At 51.8% G+C, this 24,422-nt stretch overlaps 1 protein-coding gene across 4 annotated transcripts in view; it reads left to right on the top strand.

Moving 5' to 3' along the window:
• Positions 1 to 782: 782 nt before the first annotated feature.
• The window catches only part of SLC24A4 (solute carrier family 24 member 4), a 177,267-nt gene continuing 153,627 nt past the window's right edge, over positions 783 to 24,422 (top strand). Inside the window, exons 1-2 of one of the 4 annotated variants that reach the window (XM_040478061.1) lie at positions 783 to 905; positions 8,732 to 8,842. In XM_040478061.1, coding sequence (XP_040333995.1) covers positions 8,794 to 8,842 — 49 coding nt within the window. In that variant the 5' untranslated portion in view covers positions 783 to 905; positions 8,732 to 8,793. Of the gene's footprint in view, positions 906 to 5,584; positions 5,838 to 6,029; positions 6,830 to 8,731; positions 8,843 to 24,422 lie in introns of those variants that run through there. The other 3 variants (XM_040478062.1, XM_040478059.1, XM_040478060.1) reach the window with 3 other exon arrangements.

Raw genomic sequence — 24,422 nt, forward strand, 5'->3', positions numbered from 1 at the left:
ACGTGTGAATTTGGGGGGTGGGGCACAGTCAGTCAGTCCACAGTCCTAGGTAGAGGGGGCTTTGGAGGTGGGAAGATGTGTTCCAGAAAGATGACACAAGGGTCACCTCTGAAGAACAAGAAAGTGATTCTGACTAGCTGGCTGGAGCCTGGGGAGCAAGGAAAGGCATGGTAAGGGGTGGGCTTCAAGGGGCGGTGAGGGTCTGGAGCAGGGTTCTCCACCCTGGCTGCAGCCCGGATAAAATACCAAGGCCCCTTGCCCCCCTCCCAGCCCCCCAGTGGCTGAAAACCTCCCCAGGTGAATTGAACGTGCAGCCAACGTGGAGAAGCCGCAACAGATCACGCAGGGTCCTATATGCTGAGCTACAAAGCTGGAAGTCTGTCCTGAGAGCAACAGGGAGTGTCTGAGGGTTTCACAGAAGAAAGGGACATAATCGGATTTTCTTCCTTGGGTAAGATTACTCTAGCTGCTGAGTGGAGACAGGAATGTGCTGGGAAGGCTGGCCTTAGAGATACTGGTTAAGAAGGCTGCTGCAGGGATCGGGTGAGGCATTGAGCCCGTGGGGACGGCAAGAGGTGGACCGATCAGAGGTCCTAGGGGCGACAGACTGGCACGGGAGGGGAAGGGGCAGGAAGACAAGGATGAGGCCCAGATTTGTAATTTTAGCAATCCCCTGAACACACGGGACCAAATTCCTGAGGAGGCTCCAGCTCCAGCTCCAGGCTTAGGAGTCAGCAGCAGAGGATAAACAACGCCATGCACAGAACTGATGAGCTCTCCGGAGTGAGAAGAAGGGCCCAGAACAGGAGGCCAGAGGGCTGAAGGAAGAGCTGGTCAGAGAAGGAAGAGAAAACCCAGAAGCACGCACCTTCCAGAAAGTCCCGGATGTGACTACTGAGAGAAAGGTGAGATCAAGAGTGTCAGATTCTGCTGGGATGTAGCCACAGGTCCCTGGTGACCTTGACAGTGAAGATGAGTGGAAACTTAGGGGGGCGCTACAGTGATGGTGAGAACAGGCACCACCTAACAGGGGCAGCTGTTTTTTTTTACCTGCCTCACATTGTAGCCCAAATGTGTTTATTTATTCACTGCAGGAATACTTTATTTATTAAGCACCTAATGTGCTGGGCACAGCCGTGGATAAGACAGCAAGTCCTTGAGGCCCTCACCTGCCAGCAGGAGATGGATACTCTCGATCATTGCCACGGGCTGTGTGATGGGGATACAGGCTAGGGGCTCTGCAACAAGCAGGACCAATTCTACTGGGGATCGGGGAGGGGCAGGCAGGAAAGGTCCCAGAAAGCAAGGGAAAGGGCTGAGGTTTACACGGGAGTTTTCCCCAGGGCTGTCCACTTCAGGGCTGAGATCTTAGTCAGCAGGAAGAGAATGGCAATACAGGACCTCATGGTGGTTTGGTGGGACCACGCCACTGGTTTTGGCCGATGACTGGTGGGGAGCAGTAAGCACGTCCCTTCCAGACCAGCATATTCCTTTGCCAGTGCAAGATCCTCCATAAGTCTCCTTCTGGTGAAGAGCCATGTTTGAGACTGTGGCTGCTCCCAGGTACCTGAGTAGCTGTCCCCAAGACACACAGGACAAGTGTGGGGGAAGAAAAACCATTTCCCCTTTACCCACCTTACGTTCATTGGCCAGAGTCCTATAAATTAGATCAAGGAAAGACAGGTTAACAAGAGAAAGACAAACAGAAGTTCACTAACATGTGCATCATGCGTACACACGGGAGCACTCAGCAATCAATCAGTCACTCAAAGGGGTGGTTAGAACTTGGGCTTATAGGGGCGCCTGGGTGGCCCAGTCAGTGGGGCAGCCGACTCCTGATTTCAGCTCAGGTCGTGATCTCGCGGTTTGTGGGATTGAGCCCCGCGTTGGTCTCTATGCTGACAGTACGCTGGGGATTCTCTCTCTCCCTCTCTCTCTTGCTCCTCCCCTGCTCACCCTGTCTCTGTCTCTCTAAATAAAGAAATAAACATTGTTTTTTCAAAAAAGAACTTGGGTTTGTATAGACTCTGAACAAAAGAACGTTACACTTTTAGCCAGTGACAAAAGACAAAGGAAAAAGACTTTGAGCTTCCATGGGGTGGCAGGTTGTGAGAAGGGAAATATAGGGGGAGCCAGTGGTAGATAAGGGCTAGTTTTCGCAGAATTTGTTAGATGGATCCCTCTGGCATTGTCTCCGGGCTGATAAGGATCTAGAGTTGTCACCACTGATTAACTTCTGTCCTTACTGGTGTGGGGGAAGCGCCTTTACAAATTCATGTCCCCCTTTTACATAACTAGAGGAAGGGCAGAAAGTGTTTCTTGTATCTGCTTCTTCTCATTTGCCTTCAGCTCAAAAGAATCCCTATGCCAAAGTGGCATATTTTGGGGTTGCACATTTTGCTACTCTAAAACAAAATTGTGTTGTTTTATTGTTGTATATTATGGTCACCATGGCATAAGCTAGCCCAGTGGTTCTCAAAGTGGGGGTGGGGGGGGGGGGGGGTGGTCCCTGGACCAGCAGCATGAGTTTCACCTGGAAACTTGTTAGAAATACAAATTATCGGGCCCCACCTCGGACTCACTGAATCTGAATCCCTGTGGTGGGGCTCAGCAATCTGAGTTTTAACACACCTTCCAGGAGATTCTGAGGCATGCTCAGGACTGAGAACCGCCGCCCTCGCTGGGGCTGACTGATACCTACAGCCATCTGAAAGGCAGAGCAAGAGGAATTAGAATTTATAGAGAAGGTCATTCTAGTAAACTTGAAAAAAATCAAGAAGAATTAAATGGTCAGGTTCTGCATGTCATAGGAAAGGATTTTTTTTTCAACGTTTATTTATTTTTGGGACAGAGAGAGACAGAGCATGAACGGGGGAGGGGCAGAGAGAGAGAGGGAGACACAGAATCGGAAACAGGCTCCAGGCTCCGAGCCATCAGCCCAGAGCCTGACGCGGGGCTCGAACTCACGGACCGCGAGATCGTGACCTGGCTGAAGTCGGACGCTTAACCGACTGCGCCACCCAGGCGCCCCTAGGAAAGGATTTTTAAGAAAAATATATTGGGAGGCACCTGGGTGGCTCAGTCGGTTAAGCGTCTGATTTCAGCTCAGGTCATTATCTCACAATTCATGAGTTCAAGCCCCGAGTCGGGCTCGGTGCTGACAGCTCAGAGCCTGGAGCCTGCTTTGGATTCTGTGTCTCCCTCTCTCTCTGCCCCTCCCCTGTTGGTACTCAGTCCCTTTCTCTCTCTCTCTCTCAAAATAAGTAAACATTAGAAAAAAAATTGTATCTATCCCTACAGACTGAACCTTCTTATTAAAATGGCCCAAACTGTTTGACTTTGTGGGATGGTCTCCTACTATGTTACATCAGAAGAAAACACTGTCATGGGGGCTGGGCAGTGGCAGCGGGGGGTGGGGGGGTGGGGGGTGGGTGGAGATACTCTGAATTCAGTGGCATTGAAGCCAGACCTAGGGCCTAAGATAAACCCAGAAATGCATTTTCCATTTGTCCCCATAGCCTTGCTGACTTAGAAAATGCTCCTGAATGCTTTGAGTCTGAAAGGTACATAAAACCCAATTCTCTCTTCTGCAGGGGTGAGTCATTAGAGCTGCAGCACAGGCTATTTGGTAATGGCCACTATTTAAATGAAGCAAAAAGTACAATTCAGACGAATTGCTTTTTAAACTGTCAGATCCAAGGAACCCATTTGTGCGTATGAAATTATTTCAAGGGTTCTAACTACTAACTGAACATAGGTATAAGATGTCAAAGGACACAAACGCTGTATTAAAGAGCTGGCTAAATGTTTAATGGCAGATACCCGTTGACTTCTTTGGCCTGTTTTGGATTCAAAAATTTGTGTTAAACAGCCCTAGGTGAGCTCCACAGACAAAAGGTTTTAGACAATATTAAATCCTAGTAACCAGAAGCCATTTTGTTTATTGGAGTTTTTTTGTTGTTGTTGTTGGAGTTGTTTTAACCAATGTGACCCTAAGGTTTTGTCTTATGGAGAGGACAACAGCATATTAACACTTCAGCTTTTTCTGTTGGCTTCGATTTGATGCCAAGGGCTCTTGGCTAGCTTTCGAAATGGTATATTTAACACGTTCTATGGTTTTCTATTTGCTATTGATAAACGCGTCCTTGTACAGGCTAATCGATGAGAAGAAAACTCGGCAATAGTATGAGAAGTACCTTTTTTTGTCACCAATATGGGGGATAAGCCTTAATGGTGAGTAAGGCATCTCTACAGACAAAAAAAGAGCCCTGGGCTGTTCTGTATGAGACCAACACCGCCTTTTCCATCGCATTTCCTCTAGGGGTTTCCGCCACAATTAGTCTTGTGTTCATGCCTTCAGTATCTTTGTAGCCACTGAAACGGGGCTGCTGAAAAATAATTAGTGAGCCTTCTCCCTCCCCAGGCCCTCTAGGTATTTACTTGTGTTCTAACACAAACACAATTGTCCCTGCTTAGACTAGGAGGAACCATGCGGATGGTGATCAGCCAGAGGCACTGGGACAGGCTTGAAAGTGCTATGCTTCTCACACCTGGATGTGACACAGATCTCCAGAAGGTCTTGTTAAAAATGCACATTCTGGGGCGCCTGGGTGGCTCAGTCGGTTAAGCCTCGGACTTCGGCTCAGGTCGTGATCTCGGGGTCCGTGAGTTCGAGCCCCGTGTCCGGCTCTGTGCTGACAGCTTGGAGCCTGGAGCCTACTAGGGATTCTGTGTCTCCCTCTCTCTCTCTCTCCCCCCTCCCCCGCTGGTGCTCTGTCTCTCTTTCTCTCAAAAATAAATAAATGTAAAAAAATAAAAAATAAAAAATGCACATTGTCAGGAGGTCTGGGCTGGAGACTTGGAGCCTCCATTTCTTCCAAGTTTCCAGGCAAGGCTCACGCTGCCGTGGACCACATTTTAGGTAGTGACGGGAACATGCACATTCTGCAGAACAGTGACTTTTAGAACTGACTTATTAAACAGTAGTTTATCCGAGGGTTCGGCTCCCCTTTGATTTAGGGTTCCTTGAAAGCTGGGGCAGAATCTTACACATTTTTTTTTTGGTTGTTTTGTTTTGTTCGCTGGCTGCCACTTGGCACAGGTCCCTGCGCACGGTGGGTGTGTATTTATTTAATTAAACAGATCTGGCCTTGCTCCAAAAAAGGATTTTAAGTGGACTTAACCCCTAGCAGGTCCTAACTAGGTGCGCGATGAATTGGTCAGGGAAGGAAGTCAGTCCCAGGGGTAGTCGCAAGCCCTCTGGGCTGAGGCCCTTCCTTCGCAGGGCCCCACCACTTGCTTGCACCGGGATTCCACTCCAGCTGCTCGTCTTCTGAAATTCTCCCTCCTGCCCCATTTTTTAAAAGCGGTTTACCCTAGAGAGCCGGTCAGAGACCAGGAGAAAAAACCAACCCAAACCACAGAGCCCTGCAAAGCGGCAAGGCTGCAGAACATCAAAAGCTCAACTCTGGGTGGCGGGGCCGCGTTAACTCTGGGGTTTTCTCCCTCTGCCTGACCCGGAGCGTTTTGCAGGTCGGCGTTGCGCCCCCGCCGCCGGCTCCCCCCGCCCGCCCCCGCCCCGAGAGCCCTGCAGGAGCGGGTCCCGGCGGGCGCGGGCGCCTGTTGGCTCGGTGCCAGCCTGTTTGTTAGCTCCGCTCGAGCAATTAATCTTCCCGTGCATCTCCCGCCCCGAGGGGGAGGCGGCGGTGCGGGGGGGGCGCGCGGGTCGCCTCGGGGGTCGTGGGGAGCCCGCACAGGAGCGGCCGCGCGACAGAAGCCCTCGTTCCGAGAGTCCCTGCGTTGCCAGAACCTGTTCCTGTCTGCAGCAGCCTCCGAGGGTAGAGAAGGGATTGTTTCGGCTCCATAGGGGAGGGGGGGGGCGATTATATTGGTCAGTAGTTGAGCCTCCCGGGGTGGAAGGGAGGAGCGCACGGGCGAGCGCGCCCTCGGGGAGGAGTACACGTGCTGGGGAGGGGGGTGAGAGGCGGGCGGGAGGGGAGGAGAAGGGAGGCGAGAGCTGCGGGCGGGAGGCGCCACGGCCTCGCAGACGCAGGCGCTGGCAGCCGGAGAGAAAGTTCCCGGGGAGAGCTCGCCCCCGGGAGGGCTGGCGTGGAGGCCACTCGCGGCGAGGGTCGCGGGTCCCGCGGAAGCAGTCTGCCTTCCCCCTGCGCGCGCTGGGCCGCCGGGCTTGGCTCGCCGGGAAGCAGGGGGGCACTGCTGTTGGGCGGCCGCCGACAAACTTGGAGGGGGAGAATGCTGCGAGTGGGAGCGGCGGCGTGGGGCGCGGGGGCGCACTGAGTGCTCCCCGCGGGGGCCCCCGGACGCTGCTGCCGGGGCCGCGGCCGGGCGAGCGCGCCGAGGCTGAGCGGGCAGGTAGCGGCTCCAGCGCCGCGACTGCGCCAGCCCTACGGACCAGGGCCGCCAGCGCCACCGTGCCGGCATCGCCTCCTCGCCCCGGAGCCACGGTGCGCGGAGCGCGCACGCCGCGCGCGGGACTCTGAGCTCCGGCTGCGCCGCGCGCCCCCACCTCCCTTCTCCCAGCCGCCCCGCCGACCTCGCCCGCGGGCCATGAAGCTTTGGCCCGGAGCCTCTGGCCTCTGAGCTTCGCCGCTCCAGCCCTAGCGCCGCTCGGCCACAGCTAGCACTCCGGCCGCCGGAGCTCCCCATCCTCTCCCGGGGACGGCCCCCAGGCGCTCCAGGATGGCCCTCCGCGGGCCCCTCCGGCCGCGCAAAGTTCGCAGGAGGCGAGAGATGCTGCCGCGGCAAGTTGGCTTCGTGTGCGCGGTGCTGGCCCTGGTGTGCTGTGCGTCCGGCCTCTTTGGCAGCTTGGGTAGGTGCCGGTGCGGTCCCGCCCCGGGAGTTGAGGGGCTTGGGCTGGGAAGCCGACGGGCAGCTCCGAGACGTCTCCCTTTCTTTCCCTGCCACGTTGGTCCCAAGGGTTCATCCGGTCCCGTCCCCTCCCCACCCGGCAGGTAGAGCGCACCCGGGAGGGCTGACATCGACGCTTTGAGCTGTGGTCCCCGTTTCCCTGAGCTGCGCGCGGCCCCTGGGGGCTCGGGACGCGGCTGCAGTTCTGTGTTACTAAGATGAAAGCCTGAACATGGGGCCCCTCCGTTCCCGAGTCCTGTCCCCAGAGTGCGTGGGGGAACGGGCGGCGCAGGGGCGGGGTTCAGGTGTGAATTCTCTTAGCTTCGGGAGGACCGAACTGAGTGGTCCGCTTTCCAATTTTGCGAGCGGAGAGGGTTGTGTTCCGCGTTTCTCAAAAATCCGGATTCTGAGGCTGGGCATTGGGTCTCATCCATGCCCCCCCCCCCCCCCCGGCCAAAGGAGCTCCCTGGGGGTCCTGAGGCGTCCTCGCCAAACCCTGAAGACGTCGGGGGGCAATCCCCTCGGGAGGTTTCTGCCATGTTTCAGCATCGCTTAACTCCTTTTAATCCCCACGGTAGGAGAGCACTGGTGTCTGGAACCAGAAGCCGTACTCCTTCATCCAAGACCGAGTGATTTGGGAGTCTCTTAGGATATGCAAATCTGAGGTGGAGAAAGAAACTTAGAAAAAAAAAGATCTGTTTGGGGGTGGAGTGGGGGATGTGAGCCCATGTGGAATCTTCAGAGGACATTCACTTGGCTAACACTCCAGTTTTTAGTTGGGCGCTGTGGACCTTTTACTTTTTCATATTAAAAAAAAAAAAAAGAAAAATGCAAGTGACTTAGCAACCCGGAGGGTGGAGATAAAGCAGGAAGTGCCTTTTTGAGCAGTTAGGGACAATCTAGAGAGGTTTATAGTGATAGGTGAAAATCAGGTGGAACTTCATTAAACTCTTAAACTGTTTTTCAAAACCCCAACTTTGTGATTTAAGAACATAAGGTAAAAAAAAATGGCTCTTTCCAACAGAAACCCAGGAAGGTTATTTGAACATCTTAACCGGGTGCTTTGCATTTGGGCCGAGTCCGTGTATTTTTCCCCTCAGTTACACCCCCAGAAGAAACAAAATGCTTAGAGGCTCTTAGGTGTCAGCATTATAGAAGAGTTGTTATTACCCAGCTGAAGCTGTGTGCACATCAGGAGAGGTAAATGAATACTTTGAAGCTCTTAAAGTGAGAATCGTTTTTATTTGCTAGATCAGAAATTACCTTTAGGAGTTTAACAGTGTTTGGTCACTGGCATCCACACCGCCGATGTCCCTTGTTACTCAGTGTGGCTCTTGGACCAGCAGAATTAGCATCACCTGGGAGCTTGTTAGTACAGAAATCCAGGGCCCAGCCCAGACCTACTGACATAGAATCTGCATTTCGACAAGGTCCCCAAGTGATTTCTGTGGACCTTCAAGGGTGAGAAGCTCTGGGCCAGATCCCATCAACCTTTCCCCCCCTTTTTGCTGACCTAGTAATCCATTTGTAGTTCGTCAGGGGCAGGGACACCTGAGCATGTTTACTGGATGAGAACTTCATGGTTACCTACCCTGTGAGGGGTTGAGTGCTCTTGGCCAAGGTCAGATCACATGCTGACCCATCTGGGACTAGAAACAATGGACCAGATCTAAGAAACAGATTACCGAGTGCAAGCAGGTGATATTGTGTGATATTGTGCTTCTAATCGTTGTCTCACTCCCTACGGGTGGCTCAAGTAGTCAAACAGGGCTGTTGCTTATGTAGCCAGATACAGACGTGTAAGGTCATTGGAAGAAAGCACCATTTTGACCTAATGGTGTTTGTGACTTCTTTTCCAATCCAGGGCATAAAACGGCTTCTGCTAGCAAACATGTTCTACCAGATACATGGAGGAATAGAAAACTGATGGCACCAATGAACGGGACTCAGACAGCTAAGAATTGCACGGATCCTGGTAAGAAATCCGTCTCCCCCTTGCCTCAAGGCATTTGGCCTCCAGATGGTGCTTATGTGGACGTTACAGCCAGAGCTGAGACAGGTGCTTTGATGAACCTGGGTGGGAAAGGGTAGCTGTCAGGCATAGAAAAGGTGACGTACAGGCATTAATCAGTTGTGCTGCTAAGCAACTCTAGTACTTTCTTTACCCAGCAACGGGAAAGGTCACATTGGAGAGTTTTAAAATTTCATTTTTTTTTTTTTTTTTTTGTTCTCACCACGCTCCTAAAGGCTGTCTTGATTTTGTTTGCCCGGGGCTGGGCGGGGGAGTCTTTGTTTTCTTTCCCTTTTGTTCACGGTATCCATCTGATGGAACTCTCGGGGCAGCAAATGCAGCTGCCGTGGCAGGTGGCACTTTGGGATGGCCCTCCCGTGAGGGTCACAGCATGCCAGGGCATCTGCAGGGGTAGGACGCTGTGGAGGCTGGGGTCTGTGTGTGCAGTGGAAGTTCCCAGGGTATGGTGCCAGCTCGGGAAATGGATTCTGCTGGCGGCAATTCCGATGTTCCCCTTCAGGCTCCTCCAGGGGCTCAGAGGCTGTAGGGACCCAGAAATGACATTTTATCTGTTCTGCCACAGGCAGGTTTTGCTTAAATAGGGAAAGAAGAATCCCGGGAGTGTACCTGCAAGCAGTGAGGCAAATAGAAGCCGCCCAGGCCTCGGGGCAGTCCCAGGCTTGAGTTCTGGCTCCAACACTTGGGGATCTATTGTGGGAAGGACCCAGTGGGGTGAAGTGTTCAAAAGCCCGTTGAGAACTTGAGATTGTAGATGGGGACCACTTGGCTCTTCCACCGAGTTGCCCGGAAGCCACATTATCTTTTTATGTCTGTTTTCTCATTGGTAAAATGGGCAGAATAGGACTTCCTGTTCTGGGGTTGTTGGAAGAATCTGGTAAGGTCAGATCGGTAAGGCTGTGTGTAAAAGGAAGTGGAAATCCAGGGCAAAGATGCAGGTTTGGATGGCAGTCTTGACTTATTTTCGTAGGCATGCCTTCTCTGCATTCTACACGTCAGGAAACCTCTAGGGAGAAGATAGGAGTCGCTCAAAGTCACAGGACTTCTGGGGGGTGAAGCTGGCATTGGGATCTAGGCCTGTGTGATTAAAATGCTTAGTTCCACGGGCATAGGAGGCCAGGGTTCTCCCTCAAAGCCTGTTTTACTACACCAACCACCTCCCTCCCCTCAGGATGCCTTCTGAGAAGGCCACGTGGGGGCAGGGAGGGTAGGTGAGTACAGGCCTGCAGAGAAGCTGCTGGGATTGACTTTGAACTTGGACCATCGATCCCTGAGAAATTCCAGGTAATTCTCCCAGCCACAGTGCTCATCCAGTCATTTAACCTCCCTTGGACATCTTTCATTACCAGAAGGGGTGGAGGCATGGACCGGACAGGTGAACACATGCATGTACAGCCAGAGACTAATGTTGGGGTCCGTGCCCTCCGGGGACCTGAGACGCTGGAATCCGCACCATCCGCAAGGGCCGGGGACACTTTGCTACTCTGGGTAAAGAATCTGGAGCAGTGCATCTTTGGTTTCTGGCTCTCTGGTACCCTCAACTTGGTCAGGCTATGCCCTCCTCTAACTTCTGTCACATTGGGCACATTGGCTGAGACAGAGCCCCATTTCTTGGGATAGTCTCCTGTGCCCCCTTATTGCTTCTGTATCTTCAGTGTGCTGTCTCATCAAAAATTACCCGACTAACTGTGGGGCAGGCATCCTATTCGGCAGGAAGACCTGGCCTTGTCCCCCTTACAGAGAGGGTATCGGAAATAATATCTTTAGCAATAGTGAACACCCGTGGGTTATGCTTTTGGTTGACTGTTTCTGAAATCAGGCCCTGCGTGTAGAGAGGATTCCATAAAGCTTCGGATGATGGAGTGAAAGGACATTTTGAGTATGAAGCACTTATCCTTCCAGGGTTTTTGCAAAGATGAAGAATGGGACGTTCAGAAGTTTAGTGACTCCCCAAGAGCTCTTGGCAGTCAGGAGCATTCCTGGGTCACCTGGGTCTGGATCCCACGCCCTCCCCATTCTGTTGCACCTGCTCTAGTTTTCCTGCAGCCCAGGTGGGGGCTGACTCCCGACTTCTTTCGAGCTACCTCATCCCCGGGCCCCCTGCCATTTCACAAGCACGTAGCACACGCCTGCTGTAGTGTGTCCAGCCCTCCGATGGGCACTTGGGGAGGGTGTATAAGCAAGCTTAAGAGGCAGCTTTGTCAAGTAGCTTACTGTCCTGTAGAAGACGGGCTCCTGACCTAGGGAACATTCCGTGAGGCAGAAGGATGGCAGAGGCCCTGCGCACAGTCACCAACCCCCCGGGAACCCTTCAGGGGCTCAGAGGACCGGGTCTGAAGTAGTTGGCGTAGTCCTGGGCTCCAGATGAGGCAGGCCTCTAGGGCAAAGACAGAAAACGTGCCCAAACTGGGTTTAGTGCCAAAGGGAATTTATCGGGTCAGTCCCTGAAAGTGTGAGATCAAAGGTGAAGTGTCATGACTCAGTTTCTCTCTGTCTCTGGACTCGGACGTCCTCCGGCATGGGCAGGTGGTTACTAGGCTCCAGCTTTCTGTCCTCCCAGACCTCACAGTCCTGGGAGGGGTACCGGTGGCTCTTCGGAGGTAGTGAAGTTCTGTTGGCTTGGGTCACATGACTCCCTAAGCTAATTGCTGGAGGGGGGGGGGCGGGGGGGGGGCGGGCTGGGCTTGGGCTGGCATACACTTGAGTCCCGGGCTCTGCTTCTGGTCCGAGCAGGCGCTCCACTCTTTGTAACTGTTCCCTTACAGGGTCCCATCCCCAGGCCGCTGCTTTGGTACAGGTGGATCAGAACTTCCTCCCACTTACAGTTTCAGAGCGTGACAGAGGGTGACCACTCTCTTCTCTACACAGTTAAAGGAGTTGCCTCTAAAGAACCACGGAGGGTTCTTGCATCCTCTGAGGTTTCTGTTCTGCATCTGTCTCCCCAGGCTAGGGGACCCCCAGTCCTGGTCTGCCAGATGAGGTCTCTGGGGCATGTGGGGAGATGGGGCTTTAAGAATTTCCTGCTCTGTCAGAACATCTAGAGCTAAAGTGCACCCCTGCCCCTGCCCCCCATGGACAGTCAACAAAAGTTCATGTTTTTGTAAGGAATAGTTTCTTTTCCAGAAAACCTGAACGGTACCCTGCTCTGGTGGTTTCTTAAGTCTCGAGGTGGAAAATGGGCTCTTTGCTCCACCTGGGGCCACTTCCCCAGGCCTTGCTGGTGTTCCCATCTCATTATTCGCATCGCGGCTTGGGTACCTCCCCCATCACATTACCTTATATCTCTGTGACTCATGTCGCCATCTAAAGTAGCTTACTTGTCCTCTGTTCCCCTTGAGGGCTCCCTCGCTCACTGCTCTGTGCTCAGAAGAGTGACTCTTAGCTCTGCCCACATCTTTCAGCCCTGGAAGAGCTTCTGAAATGCTCTGGTCCTGTCCCTGGAGTGTCTGATTTCACTGCTCTGGGGCCCGGGAATCTGTACTTTTTAAGAGCTCCCTGGTGAGTCCAAGATGAAGCCAGGGTTGATGCTCACTGGGCTAGAGACCTGCTGTCCAGTGGGATTGGCATCACCTGGCAGCCTGTCGGGAATGCAGAGTCTCAGGTCCACCTAGGCCTCCTGAATCAGAATCTGCATCCCAACGAGATCCCCGGGGGCAATGCGCGTGCACACTACCGGCCCAGAAGCACTGAGCCAGGATGCTGCCTGACCCTTTGTAGGCATTCAGTTAAGTATTTGAATGTTGAATGAAGGCTAAGACTTGGGATAACCTAGAGACTTTCCTGGAAACCAGTGGGTTTCATTTTTGAATGTAGGGAAGCTTAAAAAAAAAAATCATCATCATTTTTGACCCCTGAGGTCTGTGGGAAAGTCCTTATCTTCCCCCAGAGATCGGTGCCTCTTAGGACTTAAATTTTTCTTTCACAGTCTATGAAGAGGGAGCACTGCAGAAGAGAGGTGGGTCCCTCCACGCAAAACGCATGGAATAGGAACGAGAGGCCGTGACTTTGAACTGTCTTAGCTCGGGCTGCCCTAACAAAATGCCACAGACGGGGTGGCTCAGATGTGTATTTCTCACAGCTCTGGAGGCTGGGGAGCCCAGACGTGGTTCCGGGTGAGGGCCCGCTCCCTGCCTTGCAGGTAGCTGCCTCCCTGTGTGCTCACCGGGTGGAGAGAGAATCTGAGCTCTGGTCTCTCTTCCCCTTCTTATGAGGGCACTCCTGTCACCATGGGGACCTCGCCCTCATGGCCTCTTCCAAACCCAGTCACCTCCTAGAAGTCCCACCCCAGACTCCCATCGCCTTGGGAGACTAGGGCTTCAACGTAGGAATTTGGGGGTGGAGACAAACCTTCAGGAACTAGAGTTTGTATATGTCTCTGGCAGTGGCACCAGAGTGGGAGGAACCCGGGATTCTGTCACCTGGAGGCTCTGACAAATACGGATGCCTGGGCCTAGCTCTGACCTGTGAGATTAGGACTGGTGGCGAGCATCTCCTGTGGCTGACTTTTGGAGTTTCTGGGAACCATGCTGTTCCCCCTCGATCCTCCAAAATGGGTTGTCATTGACATGTCCCATGGGCCTCCTCTGATTACCCAACCCAAAGTAGGCTCCTTTTTTATTTCATTTTATTTTTAATGTTTATTTTTGATAGAGCATGAGCAGGGGAGGGGACAGAGAGACAGAGACAGAATCTGAAGCAGGCTCCAAGCTCCAAACTGTCGGCACAGAGCCCGACATGGGGCTCGAACTCACAAACCACGAAATGGTGACCTGAGCCCAAGTCGGACGCTCAACCAGCTGAACCACCCAGGTGCCCCAATAGCCTTCTGGTCACTGGTTCTCTTGTCCTTGTTCTTTGTAGACACAATTGTGCATTGTTATATTGTTGGTTTACTTCCCGACTGAGCGTCGTTTGCTTTTTAAAACGAGCAGATGCTTCAGTTTTTCCTTCTGGGACAGTAAGGGGGTGATAATTACATCCACCTCAGAGGATTGTTAGAAATAAACGAGTTGTGGGGTGCCTGGGTGGCGCAGTCGGTTAAGTGTCCGACTTCAGCTCAGGTCACGATCTCGCGGTCCGTGAGTTCGAGCCCCGCGTCGGGCTCTGGGCTGATGGCTCGGAGCCTGGAGCCTGTTTCCGATTCTGTGTCTCCCTCTCTCTCTGCCCCTCCCCCGTTCATGCTCTGTCTCTCTCTGTCCCAAAAATAAACGTTGAAAAAAAAAATTAAAAAAAAAAAAAGAAATAAACGAGTTGATACCCTTGGAATTCTTATATGCTTAGACATTAGCTTCCCGTTGTCCTTATTTTCTTTTCTTATCTGCGTCCCCCAGACACGATACAGTGCTTGTGAATTGTAGGTCCTGGGAAACTATCTGTTAATTGAATTTTATGAGGACAAGTTAAGTAGGGATCCTGCCAAATGTGTATTTTTTTTCCCCCTCAAAACAAATTTTTTAAAAAATATTTTGAAGATTTGGGATGTTGACAGTTGGCCCACCTTGCAGGACTAACCTCTAAATTGAAAAACTGTTAGGTTTTTTTGCTCTGGACAATGAGGTGTTACTTTACACGTTGGCTGTAAAGCTGGGGTGGGTCCTCCTCCCCCCTCCTTTAGCTGCCTTTCCCGTCACATTTGAAGTCATCAGTGCTCTGTCCTCCACAATGTCCTACCTCTTCACTTGTGTGCCCAATATCCTATGCCTGTATTCGAAAAAAGAGAGGGGAGCTTTGCCCCCTCCTCACACCCCCACCATTGATCCTGGAGGGATTTGCTTTGTCTCGTTTGGTTTGCTGCTTTCTCTTCTTGACTTAAAAAAAATATTTTTTTCAATGTTTATTTACTTTTGAGAGAGGGAGACACAGAATCTGAAGCAGGCTCCAGGCTCTGAGCGGTCAGCACAGAGCCTGATATGGGCCTCGAACTCCTGGATTGCGAGGTCATGACCTGAGCCAAAGTCAGATGCTCAACCGATTGAGCCCCCCAGGCACCCCTGGTTTTCTGCTTTTCAAATAGTCTTCAATTTGAAATGGCTGATGACTATGTGTCTATCTTTGCTCAGGCTGCTATAATAGAATTCCAAAGACCGGGTGGCTTAAACACCAGAAATGTCTTTTCTCACAATTCCAGAGGCTGGAAGTCTAAAGGCCTGATCCGGTTCTGATGAGAACTCTTGCTTGTGGACTGCCCTCATTTTGCTATGCCCTCACGTGGCCAGGAGAGAGAGGGAGTGAGAGCCAGCTCCCTGCGGTCCCTTCCTGTAAGGCCCCTGATCCCATCAGACCAGAACCCTGCCATCACGACCTGGTCTAACCTAGATCATCTCCCGAAGGCTCGATCTTCAAATATCATTACTTCGGGGCTTAGGGCTTCAACATAGGCATTTTGGGAGGATGCAAACTTTTGGTGTCCATGGAAGGAAAGCTGGGAAAAGACGGCTGCTGGGGTGACGGGTACATGAAAGAGATCTGGGCACGGAGGCAGTTCCTAGGCTTTCAGGAGAGCAGAGTGGTGGATGTGGGCTCTTGATGGAGGCTCTTCAGCGGTTAAGCTGGCTCTGATCTACCCTCACCCGTGATTCTGTGCCAGGGCTGATGCACGGCCACAGTGGGAGGAGAGGGGGGTGGTGAAGGTCGTGGGGCGGGCCCGCACATGGGAGTTGATGTGGAGGCTGGGTTGGGAGGAGATGAGGTCACTGAGCAGGTGAGCGCTGCAGTGGGTCTCTGTAGGCGCCCGTGTGTGGGGAGCAGAGGTGCGGAAAGCATGAGAAAGCAGGGGTGGGGTGGGAGGAGGGGACCTAGAGCCGCAGAAAGTACATCAGGATGTGGGTGTGGAGGTGAGGTGCTACTGGGGACGTGGCTCAGCGTCTGGATTCTGACCCAGTGTCTGTTCGAATGCTGCTTCAGCAGGCTTGGGAGATCAGCACATCTGAAGTTTTAAAGTTGTTACGTAAACGCAAACCCTGACTCAGAGAAGCAAGGATTGAACTAGTTACTGGGTGCAGCGAGGTCAGTCCAGTTATGGCCCCAGGGGGGGCAGGGACAGAAGTTCCGGCCTGGGGAGGGGGTTTGCTGGGTGGGGCAGGTGGTTTCCTGGGTAGAGGGTCCCCAACCACCTTGGAATGCTGATGGGCTTGCACAGCCACCAGCCCGATCACAAGTGGAGGCCCAGGAAGATGGCAGCTCATCATCAGAGGGATCGTTCTTTGCATTTGGGGGGTTGGGAGTAGGGATGTTATTACAGAGAATCAAATGGCTTAGGGACCAAAGATCTGGGGCCCGGTATTGGCGCTCTCTGCAGCCACCAGAAAGGGCTCCTTCCCCAGCAAGCACCAGCTCGCTGTTTCTTGGAGAAGGCCGTTTGACGGGGTGAAGGCAGATGTGTGGGTTTGAGCCCCCCCACTGGCCGGCTGTGTGACCTTGGGCAACTTACATAATCTCTCTATGCTTCAGGTTTTCTATTTTGTCAACTGAGGATAGCAGCAGTCCCTACCTGTCTCATAGGGCTGCTGTAAGACTGAGACCACATGATCTATGGAGGCATTAAGTGTTTCAGGTGTCCCAAGCACATGGCTCCTGCTGTCACTGTCATTGTCATCGTCATCATGGTGGCTACCACCTGCTCCTCCTAACCTCCCTTTTAGGTGTGTGCTGTTAGTGTCTTCATTTTGCAGATGAGGAAAGGAGACTCAGATGAAATAACTAGTCCAGGGTCACCTAGCTAGCAAGAAGTGAGGCCAGGGGTGTGTGTGTGTGTGTGTGTGTGTGTTTAATTAACAGACTGTTGTGGAGCAGTTGTAGGTTTATAGAAAGATTGAGTGGCAAATAGAATTCCTGTATCAATAGCTTCCCCTACTAACGTCTTGCATTACTGTGGTACATTTGTTGCAAACTAACGTCCAGAGTTTACATCAGGATTCACTCCTTGTGTTGTACTTCTGATGAGTTTGGATGAATCTATGATGATGTGTGTCCACAATTATGGGATAAGACAGAATAGTTTCACTGCCCTAAATATTCCCTGTGGAGCCTTTTAATTTGGATGGGCTGAGTTGTGAGCCTATATCCTTATCCATAATTATCAATGGATGGGTGGGAAAAGATGATTTGGAAATGGAGCCTTCCACTGCCACTTCCAGTCTCTGTCACTGTCTGGGCACCCCACTGTCTGGGAACCCCATTGAGAAATGGGGTGCCTGTTCATTGCAGTAACATACATCTGTGTGGGCTCTGCTTCTGGGTGTGTTTCTAATAGTGGTTTGTTTGCAATCAAAAGTTTGTTCCCACCCCCCACTTATCTTGAGAAATAGTTGACGTACTTGAACCCGTAGAAGTTCAAGGCTTCAGTGTGATGGTTTGATGTGCATATATTGTGAAACGATTACCACAGTGGGTTCAGCTAACATCCATCTTCTGTGGACAAGTATAAAGAAAAAAAACATTTCTCTCCTTAAGATGAAAATTCCTGGGATTGACTCTCTTACCAACTTTGCCATATACCATGCAGTCAGCATGGTTTGCTGTAGTCACTGTGTTGTATGTTAGATCCCTAGGATTTAATTCTCTTGTAACTGGAAGTTTGTACCTCGTGACCACCTTCCTCCAGTATGCCCTCCTCGACCCTCCACCTCTGGCAACCACAAGCCTGATCTCTTTTTCTGTGAGTTTGGTTGTCTCCTCCCCACCGCCTACAAGTGAGATCGTACAGTATTTGATTATTTGACTTATTTCGTTTAGCATAATGCCTTTAAGCTCCATCCATGGCATCACAATGGTAGGATTTCCGCCTTTTTTGTGGCTGAATGATATTCTGTTGTGTATATTCCATATATGCATCTTCTTTATTCAGCCATCAACGGGCACTTAGGTTGTTTCCACATCTTGGCTGTTGTGAATAATGCTGTGAATATAGGGAGGGGGCGGATATCCTTTCATTAGTATTTTCATTTCCTTCGGGTATATTCTCAGAAGTGGGATTGCTGGGTCATATGGTAGTTCCATTTTTAACTTTTTGAGGAACCTCCATACTGTTTTCCATAGTGGCTGCACCATTTTACATTCCTACCAGCAGGGCACTGGGTTCTCTTTCCTCCACGTCCTCGCCGATACTTGTCACACCTTGTCTTTTGGATACTGGCCATTCTAGCAGGTGTGAGGTGGTATCTCACTGTGGTTTTAATTTGCGTCTCCCCCATGACTAGTGATGTTGACCATATTGTCATGTACTTGTTGGCCTTTTGTAGATCTTCTTTCTAGAAATGTATGTTCAGGTCTTTTACCCTTTTTAAATTGATTATTTTTTTGCTGTTGAGTTGTCTGAATTCCTTACGTATTTTGGATATTAACCCCTTAGGAGATACATAGTTTGTGAATATTTTTTCCCATTCTGTAGGTTGTCTCTTCACTTTGTTGACACTTTCTTTGGTTTTGCAGAAGCTGTTTAGTTTGACGGGGTCCTTCTTGTTTATGTTTGCTTTTATTGCTTGTACTTTAGGTGTGGTATCCAAAAATTCACGGCCAAGATCCGTGTTGAGGAGCTTTATCCCTCTGTTTTCTTCTGGGAATTTCATGGCTTCAGGTCTTATCTTTTAACTTTTTAATCCATCTTGAGTTAGTTTTTGTAAGCGGTGTAAGGTAGGGGTCCAGTTTTATTCATTTACATATGAATATCCAATTCTCCCAGCACCATTTGTTGGAGACCTTTTTTTCTCTGTTGAGTATTCTTGGCTCCCTTGTCCCTTGTCAAAGACTAGGACAGTTGACTACAACACACAGTTGACTGTATATATGTGTGGTCTATTTCTGGGCTCTCCATCCTATTCCATTTGTTGGCTTGTCTGTTTCTATGCAGTACCATACTGTTTTGGTAACTGGAGCTTTATAAGTTAGCTTGAATCAGGAAGTGTGATGCCTCCTACCTTATTCTTCTTTCTCAGGGTTTCTTTGGCTATTAAAAGTTTTTTCCCCCCTTATCCAAACTATTGGGGCCATCTGCTAGCAATCTCTCCTCCCTACTGGGCCATCTGCCACCCCCTGACTTCCAGATTCTCCACTCTTGGTGCCATGCGGGCCTCCCGCAATCCAGAGAGCGCCCACTCGGCTTCCTCTTGAACTCTGAGGAACATTCCTCCCCAAGTTAAAAATGGAAAGCATTAAGCAGTGCCATGTGTTGCCTTGGGTGGAAGAGAGCTAGTCATTCAACTCCACAGAAAAGCTTTTAAAATAAATTTATTAAACATGGCCCGTTATTGAAGAGGACATTGGAACATAGCGGTTTACTAAAAAAGAAGAAAAATGTGCCAGAACAGTATACAAAAGTTTCTCCTGAAAGGACCGTGGAATGCCCCCCTTGGGAAAAGAACAGACAGTCACTGTGTGGCTGAGAAGCCAAAGCAAGGCATGCTCTCTGCTCAGTGGATCATCCCCATACGGATGGGAAAGCATGACCACTCTGTTTTTGGACCTACAGCGCCCTTTGCTAATTCAGCACCGTGCAGGGCTCTGGCCCTGGGTCTCCTAGCAATGGCAGGAGAAATCAAATGCAACATGCATTTCTGAGTGCCTGTGCACTCTGCACCGGGCTGGGCTCTGAAGCCTCAATGGCCCGGGGCCCTGCTGTCATGGAATGCACCACGGAATAGGGGAGACAGGTGGGGGGGGGGGGGGGGGGGGGTGCTCAGATAACTCAGAACTGCCTGTGGCAATTGCCTCGGGAGGAAAGAGTGCCAGTGGTTCATGGGAAGGGTGCCCTTCCCGGGGATGACCTCTGATCCCAGCCTCGAAGGGTAGGAGGTGGCCGTGGAAGGACATGCTAAGCAGAAGGCACAGTGTACTTGAACACGCTGCCTGGGAAATCGCAGCATCACGTCTGTACCTGCAGCAATGCTTGCTAGCAACCGCTGCTGCTTGCTCACCGGCTCTCCGAGGGGAGAGCGAAAACAAACACCTCCTAAGATTACCGTGCAGAATAGTAAGTAATTAGGCTTTGGGGATTTAGCAAGAAGTCTGTGCTTAACCAGGGCTAGGGCTGAATCAGATTACTTTTTTTTTTTTTTTTAAAGCAGAAGGAGGAGGGCCAGGGCTGGGACATGTACCGGACCCCAGGGTGGAGTTGGCAGACTGGTTCACGGGGGCCCTACTGAGCCAGAGGTAGGACAGTCACCCCAGTTCACAGGTGGTGCTGAGCTCGGTGATTGCTCAGGACAGATTGCGGTTGTACCAATGGAGATGTTTGCCAGTCCTTCCCCACCAGCCTGTGAGCTCCTAGAGGGCAGGACTGTGTCCCTGGCATCCTTGGTTCTGAGGCTAGCTAGAATGTGGTGTCAGTTCAGCTTGCAGCCAATGGTGACGGGACGGACAGACCCCCATCCATCTACCTGTCCAGGAGCAAAAGTGGCTGTTGTCTCCTTAGCTGCCCCTTTTAGCCTGATGCCTTGGGACAGATCAGAACACTCAGCCAGGAGGGATTAAGGGTTCAGAAGGTGGACTCTGAAGCCAAACTGCCTGGTTTCCAGTCCTGTGTTTGTCCTTCCCAGTTAGGCGACCTTGACCTTGAGCTAGTTACTTTGTCTGTGTTCTAACCTCAGGGAGGGGGAAAGGTTTGTTTTGTTCACGGAGGTAGCCCAAGCTCTAGAGCAATGCCTGGTGTGTGTGTGTGTGTGTGTGTGTGCGCGCGCGCCGTTGTAGGAGGCCACGCGGTACAGTGCTCACAAGAGTGCCTGGCACAGAGCAAGTGCTGTACAAATTCTTGCTGCTGAAATTATCTCTGAAAAATAACTTGTGTTAAACTATAATTTTACAGGATAAACGTTTAGGACTGGCCTCTGATGCAGGATTGAGGGTGAATTTTGTCAATGCAGCACTTGCTTTATTTCACGTTCAAGTTAAAAAATGAACATCTGGACTGGGGCCCCTGGGTGGCTCAGTCGGTTAAGTGTCCGACTCTTGATTTCAGCTCAGGTCACGATCTCCTGGTTTGTGAGTTCACGCCCTAGTTGGGCTCTATGCTGACGGTGGGGAGCCTGCTTGGGATTCTCTCTGTCCCTCTCTCTCTCTGCCCCTCCCCTGCTCACTTGTTCTCTCTCTTTCTCAAAATAAACTTAAAAAAAAAATGAACATCTGGACTTCTGTTTGCTTGTTGTTAAGTTTTTGAGGATGAGAAGCTGTTGACTTTTGCATGGCTGATGCTGAAAGACTGCCCAGCCCATACAGGCTGCATTGGGTCTCCCGATGTGGGTTTTAAATCTGGTCCTTCCTGTTGGTGATGTGGGATGTGATGAATGAGGGATTTGGAGACCAGTTTGTGCTCTGGCCCTGACACAACCTGTACAGTTTTGTATAAGACACTTTGCTATGGGAGCCTTAGTTTCCTGCCTGTGAAATGGGCAGAAGGGTGTTTCCGTTACTTTTATGAGCTTTGAAGATTAAGTGCAAAGTGCTGTGAGAATGTCGTTACCACTGTTTGCACAACTGTGGTAGATGCTTGCCCCTTTGAAGGCTTCCTTCCTTGTGGACCAGAGAAAATCAGTTATCCGGGGCTTTTCAGAATTGATCCATAAAACCGCAAAGAGGATTTGGCCGGAGCATTGTGTTTGGCTCGGGTGAGGCAGAGGGCCTGTTGGTGGACGCTTTAGGCAGAATGGAAAGATATGGAGATCATTTCGGTTGTCCCCACACATACCAGCCCTTAGGACCCTGCCATCGGTTTCCCTCATTTCATGCTATAAGTGTCTGCCTTCATTCCATTACGCATGCCAACTTCAGGGACCAACATTTTAGCTGGGCTGATCTCAAGCCAGCTGGTTCAGCTCTTGCCCTTAGACATGTTAAAATAATCACCTGTGTGAAAAAAAATGACCCTACTTAAGAGGCCTCCTGAGGACAGTTTCTCTGAGCTCAGGTCGGAAGCCATCCTTGGGTTTAATGTTTGGTTGCTGGGTGAATGCTGACTGGCCAACCCTGTCTGCTGGGCCGGTGGGGAAATGGAAACTGACCTGGATGTGGACCCTGCCCCCGGGGAGCTTCGATTCCGGTGGAGAGGAGCAGAGTTGACAAAGTTAACCCCTAATATGAGGGGGAGTGTGAACGGCCGCAGTCTCTATGGTGGGAACAGAGGAGGGACAGTTAAGTCCTGGATGTCAGAACCAAGAGGTGCACCACATCAAAGGGGTCCCTGAAGATGGGCAGGTTGACTTTTGAAGGGTAATAGTGGGGTTGACCCATGAATAGCACTGTTCTCCGTGCCTGACGTGCACCACCTTGCTGGCCCATGTGACAGTCTTGGGAAGGTAGGTGGTGGTGTCCTCATTGGTGTGATACCCATGTTTTTAAAAAAGTTTTTAAATGTTTATTAATTTTTGACAGAGAGAGACAGAGCATGAGTGAGGGAGGGGCTGAGAGAGAGGGAGACACAGAGTCCGAAGCAGGCTCCAGGCTCTGAGCTGTCAGCACAGGGCCCGACGCGGGGCTCGAACTCACGGACTGCGGGATCATGACCTGAGCCGAAGTTGGACGCTCAGCTGACTGAGCCACCCAAGTGCCCCGACCCATTTTTTACAAGAGGTGTGAGCAGCAGGGATTCAAACGTGGGCGGCCTGGCCCCAGAGCTCTTTGGGGGAAGATGAAGGGTCCCCTGGCTGAGGGACAGGTGGGTGCTCGGTAAACCGGGGCACAAGGTGTGTGAGCAGGTAGGCTAGGCAGGTCACCTGTGGTGAGTGTGTGCGGGACCGAGAGCCGTAAACACCTGAAGGCCTTTGGGCGGTGGGGGACAGTGGTTCCAAGCAGCTCTGTGTTTTGGGAAGATGACTCCGCGGGCCACGTGGGACGATAGCTTCAGCTGAGGCACATGTGAAAGTACTTGGCATTATGCCCGATGAGCTTTTGGGGACCCCCCCCCAAAAAAAAAGCAGCCCGAGAAAACAATTGGAACTATCGCTCCATTATTTAGGCGAGACATAGGCAAAAGCGATAGTCTCACGGGAGAAGCTGAGCAATAGCTGGGGAGGTGGAGGCTACAGATCTCAGCAGGTGCTGGATTTGCAAGCTGAGAGGCGGGGGCTGGCTCTGCTCCCAGGTGCAGGTGGATGGTCCCTGGCGCCACCGTTATCCAAGACGGGGGCCCGGGAAGCACTCCTTCCTTTTGTAGATTTGGACCCCTGTATGGGGACCCTCGTCCAAGAAGAGTCTTGGACCGGGCACAGCGGCTGGTGTCTGTCCTGAATTTCATATTCCTAAGTGCGCCTCTGACATCGGACATCCGTGGGTGGGGTGCTGGTTGGATGTTGGGATGGGGGAGGGGGAGAGATCCTGTCCTCCTCCGTGAGTCCCCAGGTTAGAAGGAGAAGGTGGACTTGTACTCGCCGTGTGTGACCTGGAATGACGCTCTGTAATGCCCAGCGTGGCTGGAAGGCATCACGAAGCGCGCAGCATTTGAGCTGTGCTTTGACGCAAGTGGGTATTTGCTAGACAGAAGGGAGTGTGCGGCATTTCCCTGGTGGTGGATGTGGTGATCGCAGACGGAGGGTGGTACAGAGCCTGGCCGGATCAGGGATAAGGGTGGTGTTTTTCAGTTGGTCTCGGGTTTGGGTCCTCGAGGGGACGTGGCGGACCCTGTGGCTGCATTGTGCCAAGCCCAAGGTGCTACCGTGCTCGGGCAGCTGGACTCCCTCTGGCTCATGAAGGGTTTTAAGAGTCAGAAAGATTGACTCTCGCCTCCCCAGTGACTGCTCACCCCTCTTTTCACCCACGTGCAAGGACCCTGGGCACCTGCCGGTCGGGGAGCTGAAGGGACACAAAGGTGTGGATCTTGGCCCCAGGGAGCACGGCTCAGCGGAGCATGGAGCCCTGCCCTCATGTTCCTTCTGCACTCCACCTCAAGTGTTGGGACACCCGGCTTATTACGCTCTTTACATCAGCATGGCTGAATCCCAGCAGGACTTTGCAGGTGCTTTTGTGAGAAGCCACACATTGGCATTTAAACAAAACCACGGGAAAGAGTTTATAAAATGTAGAGCACCGCGTATACACAAGAAAGGGAAGGCTCTAGGGTCCTTTCTCTGCGGGACAATCACTACTTAGAGCCTCTTCCTGGTTTCCTTTTCTGTCCCTCTCCACCCCCTCTGATGAGCAGGAAAGGGGGAACCGAGCCCTCTTCCTGAAAGGGCATTCAGGTGGGCACCTGGCCCGGTGACAACAGCCTAGCCTCCCTTGGCGTCCTGGTGACTTTCGTGCCTCACCTTATTTGGAGACAAGCACCGGGGCCTGGGGACCACTGACATGCCTGTGCTGTGCTCTCCGTGAGTGCAGGGAGCCTCCCTGTAGGTGGCGGATGAGGGTGTGGACACGGCACTGGGTCCTGCAGGGCAGGAGGGGTGGAAGAGAGCCAGGAATAGTCTCTGCGCTTGAGGGTGGTCCCAGCCCGGAGAAACCGGGTACCAGAAAGAGGTGGAAACGTCCCAGAGGCCCACAGGAGTGTTGATAAAGGCAATTAATGGCGTAGATAGAATGACTTTTAAGCGAAGATTAGGGAAGC

Source organism: Herpailurus yagouaroundi, unplaced genomic scaffold (genome assembly GCF_014898765.1).
Source record: "Herpailurus yagouaroundi ecotype Mexico unplaced genomic scaffold, PumYag 141, whole genome shotgun sequence".
In the NCBI taxonomy this organism is placed as follows: domain Eukaryota; kingdom Metazoa; phylum Chordata; class Mammalia; order Carnivora; family Felidae; genus Herpailurus; species Herpailurus yagouaroundi.